We start from the raw sequence: 23103 nt of genomic DNA, 5'->3' as shown, positions 1-23103 counted from the left end.
AAATAGAGTAAAAAAACTGAACTATGCAAATTACATTACCAAAACTACATACAACAAAAAAAGCCTATCTATAGATGCAAAATTAAAACACTATAAAACAGTTACACAACCAGAAATAACGTATGCAGCTGAAACTATCTTCAAAACAACTAATACAGCAGAAATTGACAGAATACTAAAAATAGAAAGAAGAATAATTAGGACATGTATAAATAAACAGTATAAAATAAGTGGACATTGGAGAATAGCATCAAATGAAACAGTATATAAGAAAATAGAACCAGTCATGAGCACAATCAGGAAGAAACGCATCTCATTCTTTGGACATCTGATGAGAACTCCAGAAAACAGAATTAGTAAAAAAATAATACAAAAATTGTGGAATAGCAAGAGCGACATTAAATGGATCACAGAAATTAAGGAAGATATAAAAGAACTTCAAATTACAGTAGATGACCTAAAAAACAAGACAGAGAAAACCAGAATACTGCAAGACCCGCAAACCAGACTACAAATGAAAATCAATAAAAGGAGTACAGGAAGAGTTGTCTCAGATGAAGAAAGAAAGAAAATATCTGGAAGAATGAAGAAATATTGGGCAGACAGAAGAGCAAAACACCTTTTATATAAGAATAGCCTCTAATAATGATATTACCTAAATATATTAAGTTATTGTCGAACCAAATTGTATCCATGTGTAACAACTTGTTTAGAACTTTGTATTTTTGACTACAGTGGTCCAATGAAGGCCATAAAATAAATAATAATAATAATAATAATAAAATAGCTATGGTGTTCTTTTGATCATTGACAAAGGTCTTCTTAGGCAATAGTGGGTTTTATTGTTGTTCTGAAGAAGGTGTAGTTATCTACGCCGAAACTTGGGTTAACACTAGGTGCTTTTTTCGCAATCGAGGCGGGTTTTTAATTTTTTAATATGTTAACCAACGATTGCTGACGCGCTGCGATGTTGAACGTTCTTAAATTTATCAGACGTCCAAAAGGGGATGGTCATTGTCTTTCGAGCCAAGGGTGGAAGCGTTTCCAAAACGGCTACGTTTGTAAGCTGTTCGCGTGCATGACAAGATGGCGCTATCCAAAACCAGCATAGAGGTAACTTTAGTGATGCCAAGGGTGAACGACGACAATAGTGATGTATACGAGAAAATAGACGTGTGACTATTGAGCAGCTGACCACCCAGATGAACCATGTGGGTAGCAACACTGTCTGCTCAACGACCACTCAGCGAAGGTTGCTGCGCATGGGCCTTTTCGTGCATACACGCTGACTGCTGTTCATCTACACTACCTGACATCCACTGAGTGGCGGCAAGTGACCTTTTTAGATGAATCATGTTTTAGGCTCCATCGGACAGACGGCCTTGGGCGTGTACAGCATGAAACATCTGAAAGCAAACACTCTCCGACAATCATCGGACGTGTCCAGTCTGGGGGCGGGAGAGCCATGGCCTGCGGAATCTTTTAGTGGCTTTCCTTGGGTGACGTCGTCGCTCCGGAAGGCACAATGGTTCAGTTGTGCTGTTACAGGGGAAGGCGGTGAGGGCGTGGTGGGAGGTGCGGGGGTGGCGGGGATTATGTCCGCCCCTACATGCACTTTATATTACCTCGGCACGAGGACAATGTAGGACTATCCGAAGTGTCACACAGCTCGCAGTGTACGTGCGTGTTTCGAAAATCATCAGGATACGGTTACCGTCCTCACGTGGCCAGCAGACTCCCCGGACATTGCGCTGTTCTTGCCATGGATCCTCGACCGAGAATCCTAGCGCAACTGGAAACGGTGCTGCAGTCGGCTTGGCTCCACATCCTGCTCGGCATGTTTCAGAAACTCATTGACCCTCTTCCTCCACGTCCGCGCTGCCATAGGCGGTTATTCAGGTTTTTGGCAGGTGATCAAAAATGGGGACTTAACTTCTGAAGTCATCAGTCCCCTAGAACTTAAACTACTTCAACTGCCTGAGGCAGGATTCGAACCTGCGACCGTAGAGGTCACGCGGTTCCAGACTGTAGCGCCTAGAACCGCTCGGCCACCTCGGCCGGCGACAGGTGATCACCTGATGCCTGCTCTTCTAATCAATATTTCCCACATATTCTGAGGTCATCAGTCCCCTAGAACTTAAACTACTTCAACTGCCCGAGGCAGGATTCGAACCTACGACCGTAGAGGTCACGCGGTTCCAGACTGTAGCGCCTAGAACCGCTCGGCCACCTCGGCCGGCGACAGGTGATCACCTGATGCCTGCTCTTGTAATCAATATTTCCCACATATTCCTTTCTTCGCCGATTCTGCGGAGGGAATCGTCATTTCATACCATTTTCAGCATTTTTATGTAACATCGAACCTAAGACGCTTCAATTCCCTCAATTTCCAGATTTCCCATTGTGCATGACTCATCCTATACGACGTTTTGCTCCACACGTATATTTTTAAAAAATTCTTCCTCAAGTTAAAGGACAATATTTGATTTACTAGACTTCTTTAATCAAAGAATTCCTTTTATTCCCGTGCTAGTGTGCTTCTTATATCATTTCTGCTTCGTTCCTTATGCAAGGTACCAGGGAACCTTGACTTCTTCTAGTACCTGGTCCCAAATTTTGATATTAAGTTGATCGTTCGTATCATTTCTGCTACTGTTCATTACTTCCGTATTTCTTTAGTTTACTCTCAACAAATATTTCGGGCTGATTGGACTGTTAGTTCTGCTCCACAGATTTGTAATTCTTCGTTACTTTTACTCAGGGTGAATATCAGAAACAGCTTGAAAGTAAGAATAAACTGAATAAATAAATGGGTTAGCTGGTTATCGGACGTTAGGATTAGTAAACACGAAATCAAATGTGGCGAGGAGAAGGGCAAACCACAATCACAGAATTAATACAAACTAAAAGTCGAGTGTTGGAAGAATGAGTGCGATGATTTTTTATGGAGAAAAAGAAATCGTAACCATTGCCGAATAATTGAAGGTTTAAAAATTGAAACTAGTGCAAATGGAAAAAATATTATTCAGAAAAGAAATGTGATGTCCTTAAATACTAAGATGAGATGCTGGAATATTATTAATAGGAGAATCATCGGTGGTTCCAAAAGTGGAAAATAGCAGACTGGTGGCTCACGAATGGGTGCAGGGTAAGGATAATAAGAGCGTAAGGAGAACTAAATTGTGAAACAGAGAACACTTTTTACGTCTTGTGATGAGGTAATTTTGATTAAAGGTGGGACGGGTGCTTCTGGCTTCAAGTATTCCTTACGCAACTGAACAGTCTGATTTAAGACTGCGTCGTATTTGCGTACGTCAGGTAAACGATCCCACAAATCTTTCTAACATATCCCGACTATTCTGTCACGGAACCACGAATACAAGCATACAAGCATGTTAAGAAGCGACTTCATAATCGCAGTGAAGCTCGACGATCTTTTGTGGGACAAAAGCATGTACACAAATCATCAAAGGCGTCCAACTAGATCGTTGGTTTTTCTCGTCAGTAGTGATAGCCCCCACTGAGGAGACTTTAGAGAGACACGACCTGTTTCCTGCTTCCTATGAGTAACTTCAACTTTCGAACTAAACACAGCTTAAAGGCAGGAAGCAAACATTGGTTGCAGAATGTATCTCCTCAGTATTAGCTTTATTTCAGTCCCTAAGCGAATTCCGTCGTCTATGTAGATGTTGAAGGGCTATTCGGAAAGTAAGTTCGCGAAATGGAAACCATTGTGGAAATCAAAAATGTTTTATTTCCAACAGTTAACTACTTCTTCCTTCCACTTCTGTTCATGGTCGCCCCTCGAATTCAAACATTTGTTGTAGCATTGTACCAACTTTCCGATACCTTCTTCATATAAGGCAGCCGCGTGTGCTTTCCGTCAGTTCGCTACGCTGACCTTCAGTTCGGTGTTTGCACCAAAATGTTGTCTTCAGAGCCAGCAGTTCAGGTAAGCAGAAATCAAACTCAGCTGTTGTGGGTGATCAAACACTTTTCATTGAAGACGCTGCAGGAACGTCTTCGTTGCCCCTGCAGAGTGTGCTGGGAATTGCCATGAATAAGGAAACTCATGACAGCTATGTTATGTGGGCTGCACGACATCAGGCGAAATCTCTCACCAGGCCCTCATACTTGGCGGAAGACACTATCTATCAAGGCATCTATATGTGCTCACTGTGCGTTCAGAACTGAAAAGAGTGACATGACGCAACACTAGAGACGCTCCCCCAACACATCTGTGCTGCAAAGTTTCATCGCATTTTGCCTGTGGTTTCCATTTCGTCCCCTATCGAACCTTACATTGAGATAGTCCTCATATTATCATACTGTTTCAGAATCGCAGCGGGACAAATTCATTGAATGACGTGTTTTCAATGACAGCAGCTTGCCCACAAAGGTCCGACGATGGCGCAGCCCATCTGTCGCGTCAGAAACTCTTTCTGTGCTGGTCGCTCCCGCTTGCCTCGTTCCCTTCTTACCCGCGTGCGTCATCTGATTTATCGCCAGGTCGCCTGTAATTTACAAACCAGTCTGACGATTTTATTACGTCCCGCGACATCAGGCGCAAGTTTCTGTGCTTCCCGCGTATCCGAGACGAAACAGGTTTTGTAATACTCCGCGACAGTCCTCGTCGTCAACTAAGAATTCGCTTTCAAAGCCACCTTAGCTGGAATTTGATGTAAGTAAGTGCACAGCCATTTGCAGATTTTTTCTCGCATGTTTACCTGTCTGCTTTGTTACACGATTTCACGGTAGAACAGCCAATTGTAAAGCTACTGCAGATTTCGGTGGAGATGTGGATGCCTAATGCAACATAGGGGTTGTGTTACAGGAGCATTCCAAGGAAGGCTTTGAATTCATATACTGAGTAATTCAGTCTTGTGTACTGGCTTGTCTTTTGAACTCTGACCCTGTCTCGTATTTTTAAAAGTAGAAATACTGCCTGTAACTACACACTCAAAGTACCGGAAAGAGTTTTTTCTTTAGTGGAAGCCATAGTTTTCCATGCCAACCTCTTCAAAGGACCGGCTTATTTCTAATTGCACAATTTCTTTGATCTACTTGGATACAGTAGCATCCTTGCTTACGAACGAGGAAGGTTAGAGTGTTATTTAGAATGAGGATTCAGGACGTGTGCGTAATCAGAAGGCAGATATAACCATGGGCAACAGAACTGAGTCTAAAACCGCACTCTACAAATCTGTTATGGTTTCAAAGGAAAGATCAGAGGAATCGTGAAACGCGCATTTTGTTTAGTTTACCGTCTAAAATACACAAATGAAGTCTGGGATATGGAATTGCAACTTATTTGCCTGTGTTTTCGTTGTGTACAAACCAGTGACAGGTAGTAGTATTATATATGGAAAATTATCATCATTTATTTTCTCTTGCCTCGTTTTCTTTCACTTCGGTGTACTCCTCCTCTTCCTAAGGCCGACTGGTCTCTCTTTAGTGTCATCTTTGACCTGAAGTGTTTTCCTCCAATTTTACTAGCTAAGGGTGAATTATACTTCGTCGAACAGATGCTATGATATTCGACTTATGTTGCTACACTTGGTAAATTTGTTACTTAAATGCTTTATGGAATGGCTTTCAGATCCTTGACGTTCGTGAAGCTAGCGGAAAAAAAATTGGACGTACTCTCGCTAGCGGGTTCATTTACGATTACTTAAAAACTGATATACCATAGGGAAAGACATAAGCTGTCACCTCTTCCATATGTGTTAATACTGATGCTAAATCGCTTTACTATCAAATCTCTTTGCTACCTTTCCCCCATTTGCTCTTGTCATGTCATTTTTTTCATTTTTGTTATTATATAGTATTAGATTCTTTTAGTAACACAAGTTGTTGCGTAGTTTTCAAGGACAACTTATTAGTCTTTAATTAAGTTCCGTTACTCTCCCAATATAAACAAGTGCAGAACAACGCGCTCTGTCGGAACGATCGTGAAACGGCGGCCGACTGGATGACATTAATACAAAGGATACTATAAGAAATAATAACAAAAATGTATATACATTATGCACAACTTAATTTTAGAAAGTTGTCTATTTGGTTACGTAGATGATGGGCATTGAATTGAGATAAATGAGTTAATAAAAAATGAAGTATTTTTCACTAAGTACGCAAATTTGTACTAGAAACGGTGATTTTATGATCAGTACACGATTCTACTTCATTAATGTTTTAGTGTCGATATCCAGTTTCCACGACGCGTTTCGGCAGCATGCCCGTCTAGTAATTACACATTATTTTTCCATATGTGCAATGTTTTTGCTATTGGTATGTGTTCCAATGACGTTACGTGGCGAAGTAGCGTAGGTTCTTCGCACCTCCACCTCATTTCATTGGCTCACACAATCTAACACCAAAAATGTCGCGTGCGTTCCAAGTGTAATTGTACGAAATTTATTGTACGAAATACTGTATAGTTAATACACGAGCATTTGATAATTGCAGCATACTATCGTACTGAACTAACGTGATTGAGGCAGATAAATGTGTTGCTTATAAGACTCGACAGACTGTCCAAGAATCATGCAGTTCGATATGACATAAGTTTAGTCGTTTATTTAAGTGTCCGGCAACAGCGACTTAGCAATCTGCTGTCAGGTGCTGTGTTTACAAATTGGGAGTCATCGATACAGGAAGGGGGTTGTAATGCATTCGTTAATGGCACGGCGCTATTCCCGACAGGATTTTGCCCAGGTTTCCTATGGACTTGAGATCTTGCGGGAGGTAGTCATTAAGTAATAATTATTACCTCTAAAAATAAAGTTACGTAATTTCTTTTTATTTGTTAGCAGGTACGCGCCTGCACTCGTGGTACACATTGGAAACCTCGCACTACAGCGCCATAGCTCGCCACTAGATGAACCCTAAAGAATGTGGCGTAGCCCATATCCATTTTTTTCAATGGGCTGCACTATTTGGTTTAGCTCCTCTAGGGGTAAAAGTGTTTAAAACAGGGAGGTAGTCTTTCGTCCCTACTGTTCAATCTGTTCATTGAAAAAACAAAGTCGGAAATAACAGAAAGGTTCAAGAGTGAAATTAAAATTGGAGGTGAAAGGATATTGATGATAAGATTCACTGATGAAAATTCTAAAGTTCTATCCTCAGTGAAAGTTAAGAAGAATTACAGTGTCTGTTGAATGGAATGAGCAGTCTAATGAACACAGAATATAGATTAACAGTAAATGGAAGCAAGCCCAAAGTAATGAGGAGTAGCAGAAATGGCAAGAAACTTAATATCAGGATTGGTGATAACGAAGCAGATAAAATTGAGGAATTCTGCTACCTATGCAGGAAAATAAACCATGACAGATGGAGCAAGGAAGACATAAAAGCAGACTAGCACTGGCAGAAAGGGCATTTCTGCGCAAGAGAAGTCTAATACTATAAAACATAGACATTAATTTGAGGACGAAATTTCTGAAAATGTACGTTTGGACCACAGCATTGTATGGCACGCTATTGCAGTGTCTGTGTTATTATGAATTACGAAGCAAAGTATCTTTGGACATGCATGCACGTGCAAAGGAACTTAGCATCGTAATTCAGAATAACAGAGACAATGCAATGTTGTATTTATTCACCGACACCGGGTAAGCGAGTTTGACGTAAAATGTCTCACCTGTACGGGAATATACATAATATACGAGTACAGGTTGTAGAAGCCTTGTTGATGGCATGTGGAAGTTCGGGTCTGGTCGTGAGATGTGCACGGATAGCCAAATGGTAAGGCGACCGCTTGCGGGTTCGAGTCCCGGTCCAACACAAGTTTTCATTGCCATCACTCCATTTTACAGCTTATGGTTGTCCATATTCGCAATTGCGCTTACATTTAATGCACTCTGTGGTAGTGAAACATGGACTCTGGGAAAACCAGAACAGAAGAGAATCGAAGCATTTGAGATAGTGCTACAGGAGAATGTTGAAACTTACATGGACTGATAAGGTAAGGAATAAGGAGATACTCAGGAGAATCGACAAAGAAAGGAATATGTGGGAAACATTGACTAGAAGAAGGGACGAGATGTTAGGTCATCTGTTAAGACAACATGGAATGACTTCGATGGTATAAGAGGGAGCTATGGCGGGTAAAAAGTGTAGGGAAAGACAGAGATTTGAATAGTCAACAAATAATTTAGGACGTAGGCTGCAAGAGCTACTCTGAAATGAAGAGATCGGCACAGAAAGGTGTTGTAAGTAGGCTGTTTAGGTTTTTATATTGGTAACTCCATGTAGCGTTCTATATGAAAATCACTGACTGTGCTGTGTGAAGTCTGTGGCTCGTTTGCATTGTTCGAATATTTGCTATTGTGGTGTTGGGCAGTTGGATGTGAACAGCGCATAGCGTTGCACAGTTGGAGGTGAGCTGCCAGCAGTGGTGGATGTGGGGAGAGAAATGGCAGAATTTTGAGATCGGACGATCTGGACGTGTGTCCATCAGAAAGAGTAAATTTGTAATACTGTATGTCATGAACTGATATATGTATATATATGATGATTTTTGAATATTATTAAGGTAGATACATTGTTTGTTCTCTAACAAAATCTTTAATTTGCTAACTATGCCTATCAGTAGTTAGAATTCATTAAGGGGACATTTCATATAGATCCTGCCAGGGTCGCCATATGAAACGTCCCCTTTGAAAAATTAATGAATTACTGTGCTGATAAACCTCTCACGTTATTTGATTTTCAAACAGCTGAGCAAAACTGAATGTACTCTGACATTTCTCTCTTTACTTATTCTGATCATCACTAAACTGACACACAATATTTTTTTAGCGCAACACAATCTGACTTTTAATAATCCCTACAAAATGATGGCCCTGACTGAAAATAACCTATATCTTTGATGAATCACTTACTTCACAAAAATCTTCGTTACTCAAACTACTGCAATACAGTGAGCGCCAATACTGCCAGCTAAATAAAAGATTCTAACCACTGAAGGCTCTAACTACTGATAGGCATAGCTAGCAAATGAAAGATTTTGATAGAGAACAAACGATGTATTTACCTTAATAATATTCAAAAGTCATCATATATATATATATATATATATATATATATATATATATATATATATATATATATATCACTTCATGACATACAGCATTACAAATTTACTCTTTCTGATGGACATGCATCCAGATCGTCCGCTCTCAAAATTCTGCCATCTCTCTCCCCACATCCACCACTGCTGGCGGCTCACCTCCAACTGCGCAACGCTACGCGCTGTACACATCCAACTGCCCAACACTACAATAGCAAATATTCCAACAATGCAAACCAGCCACAGACTTCACACAGCACAGTCAATGATTTTCATATAGAGCGCTATGTGGCTTTATCAAGATAAAAACCTAAACAGCCTACTTACAGTGCGTGTGTAACGGTGCTGTTGTGCGAGACTTTCAGTGTGTGCTGGGACTGCAAGCGTGAATCGGTTAACAGACAGAAAAAAATTACGTACATTTAAATTTAGAGGTAATAATTAAAAATTCGTGGCTACCCCACGGAGGACGTTTTGCTGTAGCTGTAAGGCAAAGTGCTGGTAATGGACGGAGGTGAGCAGTGTTTTGCGTGCCTGCAGGGAGCCGTCTCCGCGGTGCGAGTCGCGCGACTCCCGCGCCTCCTCGGGGCCGCCGCGCTGCGCGTCGCGGGATTCGCTATGCTCGGAGCCGCGCGCGGCAGCCGCCGCTGCAGCCGCCGCGGCCGCGGCCGCCGCCTTCCTGCCGGGCGTGCTGCCCGTGCCGCTGGCCGGCGTGCTCCCCGTGCCGCTGGGACTGCCGCTGCACCACCACCACCACCTGCAGCACCAGCACCACCAGTCGCTGCACCAGGCGCCGCCCGCCGCCAGCTCGCCGCCGCCCGTCCTCGACTTCAGCACCAAGTCGCGCGGCCCCTCGGCGCTCGACGAGTCGCCGGTGCTCAACCTGAGCAAGCCCGCGACGCCGGAGCTGGCGGCGGGCGCCGGTGCGGCCAGCGCGTCGCAGCCGCTCGACCTGTCCGTGGGCCGCAAGCGCGCCAGCATCGACCGCGACTCCTCGCCCTCCAGGTCGCCGCTGCCGCCCTGCAGCCCGCACCCGCCACCGCGGAAGAACTCCAGGATAGACTATTCACAGGTACGCCACATACGTAGATGAAACATTGAGTTTCCACGAACACATAAGCCTAACAGGGGCAACGGCCTTGCCGCAGTGGATACACCAGTTCCCGTGAAATCACCGAAATTAAGCGCTATCGGGCGTGGCCGGTACTTGGATGGGTGACCGCCCAGCCGCCATGCGCTGTTGCCATTTTTCGGGGTGAACTCAGCCTCGTGATGCCAATTGAGGAGCTACTCTACCGAATAGTAGCGGCTTCGGTCAAGAATACCATCATAACGACCGGGAGAGCGGTGTGCTGACCCCACGCCCCTCGTATCCGCATCCTCCTCTGACGATGACACGGCGGTCGGATGGTCCCGGTAGGCCACTCGTGGCCTGAAGACGGACTGCTTTACATAAGGCTAACAAGAGATAAAGCAGAAAAATATTAGACAAACTGGCGAGGCTAAATTCAAAACAATACAGACTACCTTTACCAGTCATATGCACATACCACTGTGCGCTCTTCGAATCAGTACTCAGCTTCGCAACTAGCGCGTTGGCACACAGACTGAGCCTAGTCACCAACAAAGCATCGGTCAATCGAGGGCTGAGAAGTACCCTACTTAGGCTATCTAGAGTCTTCAGCAACACCTCAGTGGATGCACTGCGTGTGGTGCTCGGAATATTCTCGATAGATATCACGATGAAATAGAGCTGCAAGGTACTGGTTAAAGATGGGAAGGCTGGGTAAGGTACACACAATAACTAGTGTTCCGGTAGAGACGATACGTCACCTTCAAAGTTATGGTTTGGATATACGGCAAGGTCAGTGGCATGTAAGTGATAAGGGACGTAAACTGCACTGCTTCTTCCCACAATTAAACATATTGACAAACAGTAGCGGGCCGGTGTGGCCGAGCGGTTCTAGGCGCTTCATTCAGGAACCGCGCGCCGCTACGGTCCCACGTTCGAATCCTGCCTCGGGCATGGATGTGTGTGATGTTCTTAGGTTAGTTAGGTTTAAGTAGTTTTAACTTCCAGGGGACTGATGACCTCAGATGTTAAGTCCCATAGTGCTCAGAGTCATTTGAACCATTTGAACAGCACATTGTGAGAAACATTTTGATCGGCTACCTACATCCAGTTAATATTCCCTCTTGTTCGAAAAAAAAAATGGCTCTGAGCACTATGGGTCATCAGTCCCCTACACTTAGAACTACTTAAACCTAACTAACCTAAGGACAACACACAGATCCATGCCCGAGGCAGGATTCGAACCTGCGACCGTAGCAGCAGCGCGGTTCCGGACTGAAGCGCCTAGAACCGCTCGGCCACAGCGGCCAGCTCCTCTTGTTCACTTCGCATGATTCATCAAGGTAACTTTACGGACAGCAGCACACAACTGAAAGGTAGCAGACACCATTAGGACAATTTTACATAGTAATTTGTAGTTTCCGTTGGAATTCGTAACGGTCACGTCTTAACCTAACCTGAAATACCCAAATTTGAAACTACATTTGAAGCGTGCGCTGCGCCAGAGAGGTGAGCGCTGTGTTAACGCCGCGCTGTGCTGTGTCGCCAGGCTAAGCCGCCGTCGGTGGTGTCTCCGTGGACGTCGCCGGTGATGGCGCCGCACTTCCCGTACTTCGCGGCGGCCGTGTCTGCCAGCCTGTCGCCCAAGCAGCAGTCGCAGTCGCAGCCGCTGGCGGACGCCGCCAGCGCCACGGTGGCGGCCGCCGCGGCCGTCGCGCTCTGGAACGGCAAACTGAAGCAGGCGCAGGCGGCGGCCGGCTTCGGGCCCACGCCGTCGCCTAGCGACGCCACCAAGGCGCTCGAGAAGATGAGCGAGCTCTCCAAGCTGGGCGGCGACGAGCTGTTCCGGCCGCAGGGCCAGGCCGCCAACGGCGCCGCCGTCGCCGCCGCCGGCGCCAACCGACACAGCGCCTGGCAGTCCCACTGGCTCAACAAGGGCGCCGACCAGGCCAAGGACGTTCTCAAGTGCGTCTGGTAAGCCTTACTGCTACTGCACTTCTGACGCCTCTCTCTCGCTTCCCAATATTTACTGGGTGCTGTAGTGAGTCCGGACTACTATATCGGGCAGTAACAAGTACGAGGCGTGTTTTTTTAAGGAAGTTGTTGTTGTTGTTGTGGTCTTCAGTCCTGAGACTGGTTTGATGCAGCTCTCCATGCTACTCTATCCTGTGCAAGCTTCTTCACCTCCCAGTACCTACTGCAACCTACATCCTTCTGAATCTGCTTAGTGTATTCATCTCTGGGTCTCCCTCTACGATTTTTATCCTCCACGCTGCCTTCCAATACTAAACTGGTGATCCCTTGATGCCTCAGAACATGTCCTACCAACCGGTCCCTTCTTCTAGTCAAGTTGTGCCACAAACTTCTCTTCTCCCCAATCCTATTCAATACCTCCTCATTAGTTATATGATCTACCCATCTAATCTTCAGCATTCTTCTGTAGCACCACATTTCGAAAGCTTCTATTCTCTTCTTGTCCAAACTAGTTATCGTCCATGTTTCACTTCCATACATGGCTACACTCCATACAAATACTTTCAGACACGACTTCTTTACACTTTAATCCATACTCGATGTTAACAAATTTCTCTTCATCACAAAACGCTTTCCTTGCCATTGCCAGTTTACATTTTATATCCTCTCTACTTCGACCATCATCAGTTATTTTTCTCCCCAAATAGCAAAACTCCTTTACTACTTTAAGTGTCTCATTTCCTAATCTAATTCCCTCAGCATCACCCGACTTAATTCGACTACATTCCATTATCCTCGTTTTGCTTTTGTTGATGTTCATCTTACACCCTCCTTTCAAGACACTGTCCATTCCGTTCAACTGCTCTTCCAAGTCCTTTGCTGTCTCTGACAGTATTACAATGTCATCGGCGAACCTCAAATTTTTTTTTTCTTCTCCATGGATTTTAATACCTACTCCGAACTTTTCTTTCATTTCTTTTAATGCTTGCTCAAGATACAGATTGAATAGCATCGGAGAGAGGCTGCAACCCTGTCTCACTCCCTTCCCAACCACTGCTTCCCTTTCATGCCCCTCGACTCTTAAAACTGCCACCTCGTTTCTATACAAATTGTAAATAGCCTTTCGCTCCCTGTATTTTACCCCTGCCACATTCAGAATTTGAAAGAGAGTGTTCCAGTCAACATTGTCAAAAGCTTTCTCTAAGTCTACAAATGCTAGAAACGTAGGTTTGCCTTTCCTTAATCTAGCTTCTAAGATGAGTCCTGGGGTCAGTATTGCCTCACGTGTTCCTATATTTCTACGGAATCCAAACTGATCTTCCTCGAGGTCGGCTTCTACCACTTTTTACATTCGTCTGTAAAGAATTTGCGTTAGTATTTTGCATCTGTGACTTATTAAACTGATTGTTCGGTAATTTTCACATCTGTTTACGTAAGTAAGTACCATTTTGAAATTAAAATAAGACGTGCTAAGATATCTCAATAATTTTATTTTTACATGAAAGCCTGTACCTTAATCTACTTTTCTACATAATTTCCGTCAATATTGAGACACTTGTCACAACGTTGTCCCAGTTTTTGAATACTCTCCTCATAGAAGTCTGCCGCCTGACTTGTGAACCACTGCATCACCACTGTTTTCACTTCGTCATCGTCTTGCAGACGCTGACCGCCCAGGTGTTTCTTCAAGTGGACGAACAGATGGTAGTCACTGGGCGCAAGATCGGGTCTGTACGGAGGATGATCTAGGGTTTCCCATCGAAAATATGTGATGAGATCTTTGGTCTGATTCGCCACGTGCGGACGGGCTTTGTCTTCCAGCAAAACGATGCCCTTGCTCAACTTCCATGGACTGTTGCTTTGATTCTGGTGTGACGTAGGCCACCCATGTTTCATCGCCCGTAACAATTCGGCTTAAGAAATCATCACCGTCGTCGTGGTACCGCTCAAGGGAAGTCAATGCACTGTGTAAACGTTTGGTTTTGTGCACATCCGTCAACATTTTCGGTACCCAACGTGCGCACAATTTTCGGTAATTCAAGTGCTCGCTCTCAATGCTATACAAAACACTACGAGAAACATTAGGAAAGTAATCCCGCAAGGAGGAAATCGTAAAACGTCTTTTTCTCTCACATTATTGTCCACTTCCTGCACCAAACGTTCATTAACGACCGAAGGACGCCCACTCCGTTGTTCATCATGCACATTTGTGCGGCCATCTTTAAATGCTATCACCCACTTTCTTACTATTTCATCACTCATAATGTTTTTTCCGTAAACTGCACAGATCTCACGATGAACATCGATCGCTTTTAGGCCTTCAGCACTAAGATATCTTATAACAGCCCGTACTTCACAGTCGGCGGGACTCACGATTATCGGAGGCATCTCAAACACTAAGTACACAACTTAAACAAGGAAGAATCAGACTGTAATGGCGTCAGTGCGTAGATTAAGGTACAGGCTTTCAGGTAAAAATAAAATTTTGAGATACCTTAGCACGTATTTGTTTTTTAAATTTCAAAACGGTACTTATTTAAAAAACACGCCTCGTATATTGAGTTATATGCGATTGCAGGCTTTCTCGTTGTATTTCAGCTATCAAATCTTCACGGGTTATCAGCCGAGTAGCGTCGTCTTCTAGTCGCAACGTTTCAGTGGACTGCGTATCCATCATCTTCAGGCGAAGTTGATGGATATGCAATCCATTGAAACGTTGCGACTACAAGACGACGCCACTCGGCTGATAACCCGCGAAGATTTCATAGCTCAAGTATATTGAGTTCTTACGACGAGACGGTCCACGATTTTACAATAGCCACGGAGGGAACAAGGTCAGTGCTATAGAAGTGTCGCACTGGATCTCTTACTCGAAGCACGTTACTGTTCTGGAGAATTTGAAACTTCTTTATTGTGTCTGTACTTAAATTGAAGAATGACTGAGAAGATGAAACTTCTACGTTATTTGATTCTGAAACAGCTGAGTAAAACTTAACGAACTGAGCCTACTTTCTCTTTACTTTTTCTTAGAATATCAGCAGTGGCCCACAATATTCTAGCCCAACGCATTCTGACTGCTCGAAAAAGTTACAACCTGACTTCAAATAATTAATTCAAAAGAATGGCTCTGACTGAAACGAAATCTTAACAATAACCTATAAATTTCATTAAGCACTTACCTAACAAAAATCTTCATTACGCGAACTACTGCAATACAGCGAGCGTCAATACTGCCAGCTAAATAAAAGATTCTAACTATTAAAGCCACTACTACTAATAGGCATGTGGTTAGCAAAGGAAAGATTTTGTTTCAAGCCAAATAATGTATTTTTTTTTACCTTACTAATGTGACATCCAGTTCAGACACGAATGTAAATCATCATTGACATTTAGTACAAAGGTATATAATCATGAATAATATTCAATCTCCAAGTCGAACATGTACAGATCGTTAGCCTACGCTAACACTTCAGACTTCTACCCTCCATCAATGCTAATTTGTCACATTTAACATCCATCACTGCTGGGGACTAACTTCCAACTGCCCAACACTACTGACGATTAACTCCCAACGAGTCCAACCATCCACAGTCTCTCTTACAAAGAAAGCGCAGTCAGAGATCCAATGCAAAGCGCTACAGAGCGCTGCCAATGCAGAAGCAGCGCACCGATTTCGATTTCGATTGCTATAAGAAAAATTGAATCAAGTCTGTAACATTTAATGTAGATAGCGGTTGATATTTAGCTTTCGACAAAGTTATACTGCCATTTTCAGATCATTCGATATGTGAATTATAAAACCCCTATGTGTGACACATTGCCATCTGGCCGTTGAAAACGTGGAGGTAAACTCACAGAAAAGACACATCCACACATCACTAAATATACTAAAATAAAAGCCGTAACTGTGTTAGCAAGGCACTGAGGTGTCAAATACACCTGACAGAGCACATCAATTGCTGCCACATGTGTGTATGTTGATAACCAACTTCGTACTGTGTAAGTAGATACCAACTGGTTATCAACATGCGCACATCTGACAGTAACTGATGTGCTGTATCCGATGTGTTTAACACGTCAGTGGCTTGCTAATACAGCTACAGCTTTTGTTTTAGTATACTTAGTGATGGGTGGATGTGTCTTTTTCTATGAGTTTGTCTCCGTGTTTTCAATGATCGGGTGGCAATGTGTCACATGTACAATGCCAGGTGGTCACTGTGTAAAGTTTAGTTTCGGTTTCATAGCTGCAAGCTTGTTGCTCATGATTCTGATGTGATTCTGCGCTTACTTCGGAAATTAAATTATTAATTCTTCACAAGTGCCCAGTTTTGAATGTAGAGGCACCGGCAGGTACATGGCTTTAATAATTGCAAAGACGTTCTTTCAATAAGGCATTTACGAGAGGGTGCTGATAATTCCTTGACTTTATAAATAAAAATTGTCGGTGTTGGTTTAAAAGCATCTCAACAGGTGTTGCTTTCTGGGCACATCATTATTGGAACTTTTATTCTAGTTTTGACCGACACTACCTCCTGTAACAGTACGTGATATTTCTTTCAAACACCCTGTATAAAGAGTAAACAAATTGTACACTTGTAAATGGTTATATGGTACATTGGTGGACTTATCAGTTGCTTCAAAGGAAGAGGGTTGATATTAAACGTTCTGCCGATATGTATGCAATTAGCGAAGAGGGTTTAATTCATAGTCACAACAGCGAAGGCTGGCAGTGAAAGTGGACATCACAGTTTTGTATCCATCGCAGTATTCGACTACAGAGTTTTAGGGAAACTAGTGAAAACCCACGTCCGTTGAGTGCCCGGGGTAATAGAGAGTATATGCTGTGTGCTGGGAAAAAAGACTGTTTAATCACAAATTGAATATAAAAATAACATTCGTTAATTTTTAAGACACTGTACGAAAGTACACAATGAAATCTACTTGTCCTTTACCAGCGTATTCGTGCCATATTACATAATATTCTCTGCTGTGTACGACGCTGAAATGGAGGCTGATGTTTGCGTTAATCAAATGAAGCATAGAAAGTTCTTTTCCGATAGTTTCAATAATAATCAACTCCGTGCAGCTAAATTTCAATAACTGATACCTCTAACGATTAAGCAGCTTGGATGCGTCGCGGGAACATGACCTTCCTTGCTGTTGTTTTTAGTTCTCTCGCTTAACTCCATTGCGAAATTAACCATTCCTTGATGCCTGAGTATGTGTTCCGTCAACAATATCTCCTTTCAGTGAAATTGTGCCATACGTATCCTTTTTCCCCGAATCGGTTCCGTGCCTCTTCATTAGTCACCTGCTACTCCAACTAATCTGTAGCAATACACTGTATTGCCACATCTGTAAACCCTCTGTTGGCTGTGCTATCTATTGTCCACATTTCACTTTCTTCTAAGGCTACACTCCCGACAAATAGTTTCAGCAAATGAAACTTTCCTGGCAGATTAAAACTGTCTGGCGGACCGAGACTCGAACTCGGGACCTTTGCCTTTCGCGGGCACACACAGTTTCAATCTGCCAGGAAAGTTTCATATCAGCGCACACTCCGCTGCAGAGTGAAAATCTCATTCTGGAAACATCCTCCAGGCTGTGGCTAAGCCATGTCTGCGCAATATCCTGCCTTTCAGGAGTGCTAGTTCTGCAAGGTTCGCAGGAGAGTTTCTGTAAAGTTTGGAAAGTAGGAGACGGGGTACTGGCAGAAGGACGGGCGTGAGTCGTACTTGGGTAGCTCAGATGGTAGAGCCCTTGCCGGCAAAAGGCAAAGGTCTCGAGTTCGAGTCTCGGTCCGGCAAACAGTTTTAATCTGCCAGGAAAGTTTCATATCAGCACACACTCCGCTGCAGAGTGAAAATCTCATTCTAGGTTCAGCACATGGTTCTAGTACGTTAGGAAAAGTTTTTATCTGCGGATATTCTTTGTGACACCTCACCATTTGGTACTCCACCTCAGCACGTAATTTTTAAATGTCTTCCCCAACACCACGTTGCACACTACAGTTAGCGATGTTGTTTTGCTGACAGGTGCAAGCAGAGTTTCCCGAGCCTGGCAGCCATGACGGCGCACATGAAAGAGGCCAAGCACTGCGGCGTGAACGTGCCCGCGCCGCCGCCTCCGCCCCCACCGCCCCCTACGACGCCACAACAGCCGCCGACGCCGCAGCCGACCACACCGACGTCCAACTCGAGCACGCCCAACTCGTCGTCTGGCGGCAAGCCGACGGCGGCGGACCTCAACCTGCTGATTAAGGAGACGATGCCGCTACCTCGCAAGCTGGTGCGCGGCCAGGACGTCTGGCTCGGCAAGGGCGCCGAGCAGACGCGACAGATTCTCAAGTGCATGTGGTGCGGCCAGAGCTTCCGCTCCCTCGCCGAGATGACGAGCCACATGCAGCAGACGCAGCACTACACCAACATCATCTCGCAGGAGCAGATCATCTCGTGGAAGTCTGCCGACGAGAGCAAAGGCACCGGCGCCGCCAACGCAGGCGGAGGCGCGGGTGCCGCTTCCGGCGCCGGCAACGCCGTCTCCGGCGGCGGGGGTGGCGCGGGCGGCGGCGGAGGCGGCGGCGCCAGTTCGCACGTCAGCGCCGTCCTCACGTGCAAAGTGTGCGACCAGGCCTTCAGCTCGCTCAAGGAGCTCAGCAACCACATGGTGAAGAACTCGCACTACAAGGAGCACATCATGCGCTCGATAACGGAGAGCGGCCGCAGCCGGCGCGCGCCGAGAGAGAAGCGCAAGAAGTCGCTGCCGGTGAGGAAGCTGCTCGAACTGGAGAGGGCGCAGCACGAGCTCAAGAACGGCGAGAAGCTGTCGCTGCCCCGGGACGCCGTGACAGGAGGCAGGATCACATGCGAGAAGTGCGGCGACAAGATCGAAACGGCGCTCTTCGTCGACCACATCCGCCAGTGCATCGGCGGAGGCGCGGCGGCCGCCAATCACGAAAGGAATCTACTGAAGAACCGGTTGCTGTCGACGGGACTCGTGGACGGTCACGATACCTTGATCAAGGACAACGGTCGCCACCACAGGCCACCGTCCGGAGGCAGCCTAACCGCCACCGATCTCTCCAAAGATGGAGCACACAACTCTGTCACAACACCTTCACCAGCCGGCAGTGGTGACGTGTCCTCGCCGTCGGTGCTCAACGCCATCGAGAAGCTGATTGAGAAGAGCTTCGACTCCCGGGCGAGGCACGGCGCGGGGATGGCCGGATACGGCGGTGCCGCCGGCGCCGCTCCGATGGGATCGTCGATCCTGAAGAGGCTCGGAATCGACGAGAGCGTCGATTACACCAAACCTCTGGTCGACGCGCAGACCATGAACTTGCTTCGGAGCTACCATCACCATCACCACCAACAGCAAGGCTACATGCACCAGCGCAGCAGAGAGCGGTCGGGCAGCGAATCCAGCTCGGTGTCGGGCCGCGTGACTCCGGCGAATGCGGCGACGACGCCGAGGACGACGCCGGAGAAGCGCGTCCAGACGCCGCCGACCAGCGTCAAGTCGGAACCGCCGTCCACTCCAGTGGCTGCGGACGAGGAGCCACTGCCCGCCGCGCCGCCCGTTAAGAAGGAGGCGCCTCCTACGCCGAACGAGGAAGACCACTCGACGTCGCCGGCCCCGACGATAGTTGTTAAGAAGGAAGCTTCCGAGCCGGAGGAGGAGCAGGAGGAGGATCGGCAGCAGAGAGAGAGGAGGTCTGAGGATCGCGAGGAGGAGAATGTGGCGCGGTCTCCGGGGACTGCGAGCAGTCCCTGCCGGAGCAGCCCCGCCAGCAGCGAGCGTTCCAACACACCGCACAAGAAGTCCAGCCTCGGCGCGCTGTCTTCCATGTTCGACAGCCTGAGCGGCGGCGGTGGCCCCGGAGGGTCAGCGGGGGCGGACGGCCCCGGCTCGGCGGGCTCCAGCGCTGGTGGCGGCAGCCGAACGTCGAGCAGTCATCCTCTGGCGGCGCTGCAGAAGCTGTGCGACAAGACTGAGCGCCACGGCGGGGGCCGCAGCAGCAGCAGCGGCAGCAGCAGCGCCGCGGGGATTCCCCCCGGGCCTGCGGGCGCCGCTGTTCCCAACTCCACCCCGGGCGCCATCCTCGCCTTCAGCTGGGCGTGCAATGACGCCGTCGTCACCGCCGACTCCATCATGAAGTGCGCCTTCTGTGATACGCCCTTCATCTCCAAGGGCGCCTACCGGCACCACCTGTCCAAAATGCACTTCGTCAAGGACGGCGTCATCCCGGACCCGGTGGCGCTCAAGGCGGCGCAGCAGCAGGCGGCGGCCGCGGCCGGTGCGGCCTCCGGCGCGGGCCCGGCTTCGACGCCCGGAGCGGGGGCTTCCGGCGCGCCCACAGTCGTCAAAGGATCTCCATCCGGCAGCTCTGCGAGTGGCGTCAACAGCGGCGGCGGCTCCTCCACGCCGTCCGGCAGCGGAGGCAACGGCGGCAGCGGCGCCAAGAGCCCGCAGACACCGTCTAGTTTCGAGGAGAGCCCCCACTCCAAGTTTCTCAAGTATACCGAGCTCGCCAAGCAGTTGTCTAGTAAATACGTATAGTCAGCGACGCGGGACTCTTGTTTGGTTATTCGTGCGGCACGGCCGATAGCCTGTTTGTACATAGTGTAAGTGATGGAAGGCGAAGTTCGGTCGGCCGTGCTCCTCCGGGACAGGCGCGCAGTTACACGTTTACGACAGCCCTGGGTACTACTTCTAGACCCTGCCTCACATTACCCCTTTCTTTCCGTAAAGTCGTCATTCCAATGCCCACTGTTCTTAGTAGAATACGTAAAATGATGGAAAATTAGAAAAAAAAGAAACTTGTCCTCTTCCTGTACTCGCTGTTGGTGTTTTAAAAGAAGTAACGAGAGAAGAAATAATAATTTATGAATCTATTAGTATTAAAACTGCGTGGACGATTCTGTTGCCTAGCGACGTATTTTTGTCCGCGCCGAGTACAATGTGATGCTACCATATCCTGCAGAGGTGAAAGAGTTCTTTAAAATGTAACAATATTGTCCTAGAGTAGAGTAAGAAACTGTATCTGATGAATTTAAGAAAAAAAAAGAGGAACATACATTTTTCTTCGATGCCACTGGGTTGTATACACCACAAAGAGAAGCGTACGAACGAAAGATACCAGAAATGTGGTACCTTCCCGTCGCAACTAACATTCAAATGCCTCCGGAATTCGACGCAGTCTGTTATACGAGATCACAGGAACGATTATACTTACCTGTATTAACGTGATACGCCACAGTTGGGACTTTGAATCTGGCGATTAGTCGTGCTGACCGGAAGTGGGGCTGCAGTCTCAAGTTTTTGAGTTTAACAGGTACTGTGATTTTACGTAATAATTCGGTGTAACTTGCTTCCTGCTCATGTTACTGGCCAGGATTCCTCGTTAGGCTTACTACTGACAACTAGCGGCCGTACAATTACTTAGCGCCCCCCATCTCAACCATCTCCGATTAGAGAGAAATCATTCCTCTAAATCTTGGTACAGCCTACTGAAAAAACACACCGGTTTCGTCATTTCTCAGGTGTCCTCGGTTACATCGTCTTACATATAGCGATTTATTTTTGTGAGTTAATTTTTCCTTTTCGAATGTAGAGTAAAATTAATCCACGTAATTCATGTTTCGCGTAATTATTACCTGGATGAATAATGGTTTATTCTGTGTTACAAATCGCTAAACCACTGGAAGCGGCGGGCATCATGATATGGAAGCAAGTCGAACTTGCCCGTTTCTGTGCACGTGCTCAACGCCTCACTTTCTGGCGTTTTTTGTATGTAAGTTTTTTCCGTCTGAATAAAAGCGGCCCTCAACCTTCAGTAACTTCTTTCAAGCCCATGTTCTTCCTTGATATACAGGCTGGCTCCTACGATCTGAACACGAAGCGAATGATAAAATATTTGGAGATCCAGTTGACTTTATTTTCATTATTCTATTGGTATGGGCTTGGAAAAGTGAGAAGAATACAACGAATGAATTTACACCTTTATGTTTAGTTCTACGATCTTCCTTCAGCATTCAAGTTGGTATACAGATCCAGAAAGTAATAGCATAAAAAATACATTCGTATACGTATCTTAAAATATCCAATTCTTCCTCTTCTGAATAAATGCACTTATTTAATCAGCAACTATGTAAATATTAAGGAGTATTTGCATAAAACAAATGTATACGCTAGCTCGAATAATCAAGCTGAAACTTAATGTACTTCCCCCAACCTTTATTTTGTTAAGACATGTTCTTTTTTTACATAATTAGTTTATTTTGTGTAACAGAATTCGTTGGACTTACGTTGATACATGGTCAGATTCAATATTTGAACATCATGCCTTTTCAGCCTTAAATGCAGAAAACTTTGTAATGGTCACTCTTTATTTATTACGTATAACGTATTCTGTGAATTTGCGCTAATTTAATAAAACGAAATCTCTTTTCTTGTCATTGTATTGTTATTAGTTTTACCTCATCTATCTCCATTCCTTGTCTCACACCCAGTGCAGTCTCTTAAGAATATTACATGAGGAAGTTGAGAACTCATAATTACTGGAAACACTATAGTTCAAAATGAATTTATATATATTGTTGTATATTGGAAATCTGTGCGCTTTTTGACCAAATCTGAACTATATATTTTATTTTTGTGCTGGAAGACATTAGAATTTTGCGATGAGCGAGAAATGGTGATTTTGTTGTGAGATGATGCACGAAAAACTATGAAACAAGACACATACATTGTACTAAGGCCACACTCCTCGAAACACATAGTGACACTGGCAAAACTTTCTCGCTAATCCTATGAAATATGAAGTAGCACTAAGTAATGTGGAATACATTTAATGAAAGAACACTGCATTCATTTACGCTGAGCTTTTTCGACTAAATTACTAAGAACTTTGATAACGTAAGTAACATGCATGCCAAATCACACAGAAAGTATCAGAAACATAATATTACGCCGACGGAAGCATGCT

At 45.6% G+C, this 23103-nt stretch overlaps 1 protein-coding gene across 1 annotated transcript in view; it reads left to right on the top strand.

The window, feature by feature from the left end:
• Nucleotides 1-22548, top strand: part of LOC126464349 (protein tiptop) — a 214336-nt gene extending 191788 nt beyond the window's left edge. Inside the window, exons 3-5 of the mRNA XM_050096231.1 lie at nt 9611-10142; nt 11692-12116; nt 18152-22548. Coding sequence (XP_049952188.1) covers nt 9611-10142; nt 11692-12116; nt 18152-20675 — 3481 coding nt within the window. The 3' untranslated portion in view covers nt 20676-22548. The remainder of the gene's footprint in view (nt 1-9610; nt 10143-11691; nt 12117-18151) is intronic.
• The last annotated feature ends 555 nt before the right edge of the window (nt 22549-23103 follow it).

This window comes from Schistocerca serialis, chromosome 1, assembly GCF_023864345.2.
Source record: "Schistocerca serialis cubense isolate TAMUIC-IGC-003099 chromosome 1, iqSchSeri2.2, whole genome shotgun sequence".
NCBI classification, from domain to species: Eukaryota; Metazoa; Arthropoda; class Insecta; order Orthoptera; family Acrididae; genus Schistocerca; species Schistocerca serialis.
This window is presented reverse-complemented; position numbering and strand designations above follow the sequence as displayed.